This window comes from Mus caroli, chromosome 15, assembly GCF_900094665.2.
Source record: "Mus caroli chromosome 15, CAROLI_EIJ_v1.1, whole genome shotgun sequence".
Taxonomy (NCBI): domain Eukaryota; kingdom Metazoa; phylum Chordata; class Mammalia; order Rodentia; family Muridae; genus Mus; species Mus caroli.
Genome location: NC_034584.1, coordinates 79,224,960 through 79,232,893, shown reverse-complemented (window position 1 = coordinate 79,232,893; position 7,934 = coordinate 79,224,960). Strand labels below are relative to the sequence as shown.

At 52.2% G+C, this 7,934-nt stretch overlaps 1 protein-coding gene across 2 annotated transcripts in view; it reads right to left on the bottom strand.

The window, feature by feature from the left end:
* Fbln1 (fibulin 1) overlaps nucleotides 1-7,934 on the bottom strand; it is a 79,881-nt gene that overhangs the window by 42,903 nt on the left and 29,044 nt on the right. For both annotated transcript variants that reach the window (XM_021183252.1, XM_021183251.2), the window contains exons 9-13: nucleotides 5,926-6,069; nucleotides 5,079-5,207; nucleotides 4,260-4,385; nucleotides 2,932-3,051; nucleotides 1,028-1,159 (exon numbers count right to left, since the gene is read on the bottom strand). In XM_021183252.1, coding sequence (XP_021038911.1) covers nucleotides 1,028-1,159; nucleotides 2,932-3,051; nucleotides 4,260-4,385; nucleotides 5,079-5,207; nucleotides 5,926-6,069 — 651 coding nt within the window. The remainder of the gene's footprint in view (nucleotides 1-1,027; nucleotides 1,160-2,931; nucleotides 3,052-4,259; nucleotides 4,386-5,078; nucleotides 5,208-5,925; nucleotides 6,070-7,934) is intronic.

Sequence of the window (7,934 nt, the reverse complement as noted above, 5' to 3'; positions counted from 1 at the left end):
TGGTGGTGGTGGTGGTGGTGGTGGTGGTGATGGTTGTATGCGTGTGTGTGTGTGTGTGTGTGTGTGTGTGTGTGTGTGTGTATGAGGATGGGTGCATGCATGCAATCATGTATGTGTACGTGGGTGCACATGCATGAATGTGTAGAGCATCAAGCATCTATTGCCCCCCACATCCTCCCCCTCCCTCGAAGACAGTATCTTTCACTAAATCTTGCGCTCAGCGCTTGGCTAGCTTGGCTGGTCACCGTCGGTCTCTGTACCCCCAGTATACACGGGTTACTAAAGACCATCTTCATGTGCAGAACCTGGGGGTCTCTGGAGCCTCTGGACCTCCAGCTCATGGGGACCCGTGAGGAAGAGGCTGATCTCCTCAGGCAGCTCCTGGTGTGAGCCAGGGTGCACAGATAGGATCATGTGTTCACAAGTTTGTCCTCAGCACTCTTAGTAACCAAACCGTGGCTCACACAAAGCAGGGGGATCCCAGAAAGTTCTTAGAAACAGGGAGCAGATATGGACAGATACTACCAGCTTTCATCCCTGAGCCCATACCAGAGCTGACCCAAGCCCACTAAACACTCACAACCACCAGAGTCCCCAAATACAACGACCTCGGGGTTCTCAACACCAGACCACAGTCAGCCCCTTGCAGGTGCAGAGACACCTGACATCTGCTCACTTCCAGGACTCAAGACTTGGTTTATAGCTTGTCTGTCCAATGACTGGGTAAGAAGCTGCACAACTAGACTAAGCTGAGGACAGGGTCCCTGGTCACTCTTCCAAGGGCTGACAAGGACAGAACAGGAGGAGGGCTTGGGTGTTCCTACCTAACAGAACCTTCACAGAGCCCAGATAGCCCCAGGGACAGGCTAGATGCTGCACATGGGAGACCAGAACACCTCTCCCTACTTCCTGACTACACATTTCCATTTGTGGTGCAGCCTCTACATCTGAGAAGCACATCTCTCCCTCGACACTGTGGGACTTGTAATACCCCTGGACACCAACACAGAGAATCTGTCTCACTCACCTTGGCAGTTGCGGCCATTGGGAGCTAGCCTGTAGCCAGATGAGGGGCAGCTGCACTGGAAGCTTCCGGGGATGTTGATGCAGCGGTAGGAGCAGATGTGACCTCCAGTGGGCAGGGCACACTCATCAATATCTGCAACAGCACAGTTACAGTTCTCCCTCAGCATCTACATCTGGTGCACTGTCACAGCCACAGCTGGACCAAGGGGTAGCCCTATGTGGCCAGGCTGGGCTGTGGAGGGCAGCCACAGAAGGCAAGCCAAGAAGAGAGTTCAGGGTCCCTGAGGCTGGGGTGGCCTCAGAGACTATCATTACAGAAGGAGAAACTGAGGCCCAGGGATGGGGTAGGACTAGTCTAGGGATATTTAGCAGGTTTGTGGTGTGAAGTATGCACAAAGAAAGGGAATGAAGAGCCATTTGCTAAAAAACAAAAACAACCCAACCAGCCAATCAAACAAACAAAACTCACCACGTATCACAAGAAAAACCAGGCTGAGTCTCCCTTATCTGAAATGCTTGGGACCAGAAGATATCCTGAAGATGGGGGTCAAGTCTAAGCCCCAAATCTATCCGTTTTATACACACAGGCTAAAGGTAGTGCTAGACAGTATTTTCAGTGCACTTGAGTTTGGAGTGTGACTCAGGGTATAGAACTTTGCACTGTGGAGTTGCACAGGTACCCAAAAAGCTTCAAGTTTGGGGTCAGAGCTCAGTGGAATGGCATCTGCTGAGCAAGGCCCTAGGCTGGATCCTAAGCACCTACACACATCACACACACACACACACACACACACACACACACGCAGTCAGGCACACACACATGCACTCGCACATGTACACACACACACACAGTCAGGCACACACACATGCACTTGCACATGTACACACACACACACAGTCAGGCACACACACATGCACTTGCACATGTACACACACACACACACGCAGTCAGGCACACACACATGCACTTGCACATGTACACACACACACACACGCAGTCAGGCACACACACATGCACTCGCACATGTACACACACACGCAGTCAGGCACACACACATGCACTTGCACATGTACACACACGCAGTCAGGCACACACACACACACACACACATGCAGTCAGGCACACACACACACGCATTCGCACATGTACACACACACAGTCAGGCACACACACATGCACTCGCACATGTACACACACACACACAGTCAGGCACACACACATGCACTCACACATGTACACACACACACACGCAGTCAGGCACACACACACACACACACACACACACACGCAGTCAGGCACACACACATGCACTCCCACATGTACACACACAGCATTGTGATAGCATCAGTAACATTTTCTCCTGATGCTCCTGGGTACTCCTGAACTGTCATCTGGTTGGATTGTCCAACAGTCCAAGGAGGGAGCATTGCCTTTGACAGAGAAGATGAGAGTCAGGCCTAGTGAGGGTGGAGCTCACAAGGCCAGTGCAGAGTTGTGTCTCAGGGGTTGGGTGGCTCTCAGGTTGCCCTTCACCTCTCAGCCACATATGATGCTGAGCCCTGTGCTCTGTGGCCCAGAGTGTCAGCACACTGAGGCATGGCAGCCATGCGTTTAAGAGCAATCCATGGACTTGTTTGCTTTCCTCCTTCTCTCTCTCTCTCTCTCTCTCTCTCTCTCTCTCTCTCTCTCTCTCTTTCTCTCTCTCTCTCTCCCTCCCTCCCCCTGTAGAAGCTCTTCAAGCTCTCTCAGAGGGAAAGCCAGGAGCCAGCCCAGCCTCCGTGGGAGCAAATGAGAACCTCGCCAGGTGGGGAAATCCTGGTAGGCTCTCCCCGCCACGGATTCTGAAATGCTACTGTTCGGTAGCAAGGTCAGGGTGCGCCCCACAAAACACAGGGTGCCCTCACCTTCGCAGGTGACCCCATCCACGTCACTGAGCTGGTAACCTCGTCGGCAATAGCACTGGTAGGAGCCATAGACATTAGCGCACTCCTGGCTGCAAGGGCTGTTGAGACACTCGTTCACATCTAGAAGAGAAGAGGTTCCCGGGAGGCGGGGTCAGGTCCCTGCCTCCATGGCAGCTTGACTGAGAACACACTGAGCAGAATACTTCTTCATCACCTCCCTGTTGAAGTTGCAAGACTGAGATGCTCAGAGAGAGGGACCTCCACTCTAGCCCACCGTAGCTGAGAAATATGAAGTCTCTCCACGCCCGCTACTGCCTCCGTGAAGTCACACTATCTCCTGGTAAGAAGGCAGCAACAGCTTCCAGGCTTGGTTCTGTTCAATCTGGTCACCACAGGGCACAGGCTCAGCACCATGGCATATCTAGAGTCCCACCCACCAGGACCAGTCCCTTCTAGCTTTCAGTGGAAAGTGTTCCTGCCCTCCCCACTTCATCTCCAAGACCACGGGGACGTAGGTGGGATGGTAGCCCTGGTACTCCTAAAATCTCTGGACTTAGGAGCTACTCAGCAACCCAGCTATTGATCACCCATTCTCTTCACCTAGAGCAAGCTCCTAGACAGGTTTGGCCCACCACTTGTTTTTGTAAATAAAGTTTTATTGGCACAGAGCTACAAACACTGAGGGCTGGGACCCATGGCTGCTTTTGTGCTTCCACAGCAAAGTAAGGTACTCTCTACAGACTGGCCAGAAAGATTTAAAACAGTCACCACGCATCTGGGAGAGAAAAATCTTGTCTTCTTACATTCATTTACTACTGTCTCTGAGGATAGGAGGGATAGCTTCTTAGTCAGTGATTCCTATCTGTAGCCCCCACATGCCTGGCCAGGTTACCTACTCAATCTACGTTCAGCGTGGTTTTCTATCACATCATAGACAAACCCCCTGACACTGGAACCACGTCTTGCCACACCCACAGTGCATGTGCTTAATTATCCATAGCAGAGCCAAGGCCGGCCAGGCCTCAGCACCGTATCCTCTGAATTACGCAAGCACAAGGCTCAGATGCCTAAGCACAGCCAGAAATTATAATCACAGCTGATACTACAAGACACTCTGTTATCTGTGCACAGAAAGTCTCATGAACTCAAATGACTGACCAGGCCCTGCCAGGGATACTGGCCAAGTTTCAGCATGGCTGGCCCTGACTTACAGTCATATCCCTAGGGTGGGGATTCTAGCGTCTTTAAAACACCTGCCTAGGAAACCCCAAATGAGTTTATGAACAGAGGAGAAATATGGCTGGCCTCCTCTGTGACCCCAGCCTCACCTTCACAAGTCCTGCCGTCCACAGACAGCCGGAAGCCGGCGGAGCAGCTGCAGTGGAAGGAGCCTGGCGTGTTCTCACACTTGTGGCCACACAGGCGCCCAGGATAGCGCTGGCACTCATTGATATCTGAAACCGAGGGGCAGTCAGCTCAGAGCGTGTCCACTGGAGCGGTCCCACCCTTCTGCCAATGGCTGCAGTTCAAGGTCCTCTACCCATAACTCCCTTCATGTCTCAGGTAGAAGAGCTGAGGCCTCTCCTAACAGTCTATGTGAAGCCCTGTGCTCTGACAAATGTGGTGAAGCTGGACAGGTGCCCTTCTGCCAGCCTTGCCCCACCCAAAAGGAGTCTAAGGGGATCTGTTGGAAGCAAGGGGCAGTTCTTGCCACCACTGAGTATCCTGGTTTGGTCTCAGCAAATGCTCGCTGGGTAGGGTCTGATACCAACACACCTGGCCACCTTTTGTTCTGACTACCTTTGGGAGCTGTGCCTCCCAAGCCCTTGGGCCCTACAGGTCTGCAGCAAATCTGAGAAATCACTAACATCTTGTGGACTTGGAAACCCTTTGAGGCTGGGGTCAAACAGAACACCCATTCTGCACGGAAGCAGGCTAAAGCCCTGCTGGAGGTCAGAGGCCAAGGTGGCAGCAGAGCTACAGTTGGATAATGTATTCTGACTGATGGTCTTCCATCCGCGCCTGCCTATGCTTGGAACCTCCTGAGACGAGGATGGGATGGACATGGTCACCCTAGATGCCACAGAGTTGTCCCCTCAATGGTGTTACCCAGCCAGGATCCCTTGGGTCTGAGAGATATCACATACCCACGCAGGTCCTGCTGATGCCATCAAAATAGAAGCCAGCCTTGCACTCGCAGCGGAAGCTGCCGGGGGAGTTCAGGCAGTGGTGTCCCTTCCCACAGGGCTCCGCGGGTGGGGAGCACTCATCCACATCTTGTGAAGAAGAAAGGAAGACATGCTGAAAGCCTTTTAGTGTGCACACCAAGCTGTCCACTGAGAGCAGCAACCTAACCTTCAGAGAGAACCCACTATGTCCCGGGCCCAATCTGGAACAGTAGTCAACCCTCCAAGAGGCCAGCACTGATCTCCAGTGAGGCAGGAAGTTCCCAGGGCTGTGGGGGAGATGCTGAGATGGCCTGGGGGTTGCAGGGAAGATGGTCCTTTTCCTAGCAGGGATCTGGGCTGGTTGACTCCCCTGGCCTACTCAAGAGCAGGCATGTAGTGGGTCTAAACAAGATACCACCCCGTGGTTTTCTGTCCTCTGGGGAGCAGCAAGACCTGTGTCATCCAGATTAGCTGTGACCACTTTAGAAGAATTGAATTGTGAGTGTCCGTCCTTGGTCACAGATAGGCTATGACCAGGTAGCCTGAGAACACTGGGCAAACTGAAGGCAAGGCTAGAAGCGCCGGTGTGTTACTGTAATAGGGCAGGCGAGTGAGACAGCAAAGGCCTGCGCCTGGGGAGGGGTTAAGGGAATAGATAGATAGGCAGAACATCTTCACTTTGAAGACCAACTCTCCCTTCTAGAGAAGAGAAGGAATGTGCTGGAAATAGACAGAAAGTCAAATTTCAGACATGTGTTTTGGAGCGTGTGTGTGTGTGTGTGTGTGTGTATGTGTGTGCATGCAGGCATGTGTATGAGATACCAACCAACACAGCGGGTCCCCTCTTCATTGAGATGATAACCACGGCCACAGTTGGGCACATTCTTCTGGCATGTGTAGGAGCCCTCTGTATTGATGCATGTCTGCCCCACAGGGCATGGGGCACTGATACTTAAACACTCATTGATATCTACAGAGAAAAGAGACAAGATATGGCATGGTTAGACACAAAGACTACCCACAAATGCAGCCACTGAACTCCCTCAAAGAGCCTTTTCCTTCTCTCAGTAAAGTCACAAAACAACAGGCCCTGACCCCTTCACCCTACAAGACACCCAGGGCAGCCTCAGGTCCCTTCCTGTCCTCTCCCCCTGCTTCCAAACACAACTACTCCATCTTCTGCATCACCTGCTGGCCTGGCTTTCCTGTATGCATCTCACCCACACAGGTAGATAAGGCCCTACCCTGAGTGTGGTGCCAGGGAGACAGAACTACCCATCCCTCTGTACCAGCCTGAGAGACCCTAGGCTCCTCTGGTGGATGGGTGGCCCCTGTCTACTTCACCAAGCCAGTCCTTGGAAGCCCCAGTAATATAGCTCCTGGACCAGCCAGGGCCCCACCATCTCCATGGAAACTCCTTCCTGTATCCCCATCCATCTGACTCAGGCCACTCAGAACACCCATACGGGGTTTCCGACCTTGCGAGGACACAAACTCTAGTACAGGGACCACTGGCCATTTACCATTGATGGACACACGCAAACATGTACCAGTACCAAGGAACACTGGGCTGCACATCTGTTGGCTCTTTATGCTCCAACTCTATGCCAAAACCAAACCTCTTCCTAAGGCATTGCCAAAAAGACCCACGTCTCAGAAAGTCAACATCAGGATCTTCCTAAAGTCACACGCACAAGGCACACTGGAGCTTGCCCACAGGTGTCAGATTCTTTAAAGATCCTGAGGCATTGCCAAAAAGACCCACGTCTCAGAAAGTCAACATCAGGATCTTCCTAAAGTCACACGCACAAGGCACACTGGAGCTGGGGACAGCAGGAAGGGCTGCAACAGGCAGCCTGCAGGTGGCAGAGGCTGCATTACTGTCTGTGTGCGACACTAGGAACCCAGGATCTGGAGAGAGCAAGCCACGCCTCAGGCTCACAAGGGTGAAGAAGGCAAAACAGCCCAGTCTCCTTCCTCAAGATCCCTCTAGCCAAATCTGGCCCGCTGCTTATTCTTGTAAATAAAGTTTTATTGGCAGTCAGCCAGTCCTGCTGTCTCACTTGTGGCCTACAGCTGTTTTGGGCATTACCATTACGGAAGCCTGATGATTACGATAGAAACCAGATGGCCTGAAGGTTGATGGGCATTATCTATTCCTTTACGCAAAGCCTGGCAACTCCTGTCTGTGGTCGGTGGAGAGTGACCCCCTCAGCCTTGAGTGCTCACGTCTAATGTGATTTCCCAAACTGTATCCGTACTGGCTGGTTTTGTGTGTCAACTTGACAAGCTGGAGTTATCACAGAGAAAAGGAGCCTCCTTTGAGGAAATGCCTCCATGAGATCCAGCTGTGGGGCATTTTCTCAATTAGAGATCAAGGGTGGGAGGGCCCCTTGTGGGTGGTGCCATCCCTGGGCTGGTAGTCTTGGGGTCTATAAGAAAGCAAGCTAAGCAAGCCAGGGGAAGAAAGCCAGTAAGAAACATCCCTCCATAGCCTCTGCATCAGCTCCTGCTTCCTGACCTGCTTGAGTTCCAGTCCTGACTTTCTTTGGAATCAACAGCAATGTGGAAGTGTAAGCTGAATAGACCCTTTCCTCCCCAACTTGCTTCTTGGTCATGGTGTTTGTGCAGGAATAGAAACCCTGACTAAGACAGGATCCAAACACTGGTATCCCTTGAGACTGTGTGGGGAAAGAGAGCCCCTCGTCTCAGCTCCAGGAAAGTCAGGTGATGAATGAATGAAATCGAAAGTGGATCAACAAAAGATGAATAGATGAGGCCAGAGGCAGGTTTGGGGACACGCTACATGCTTTCCCTCATGGGATTCCCATGGCA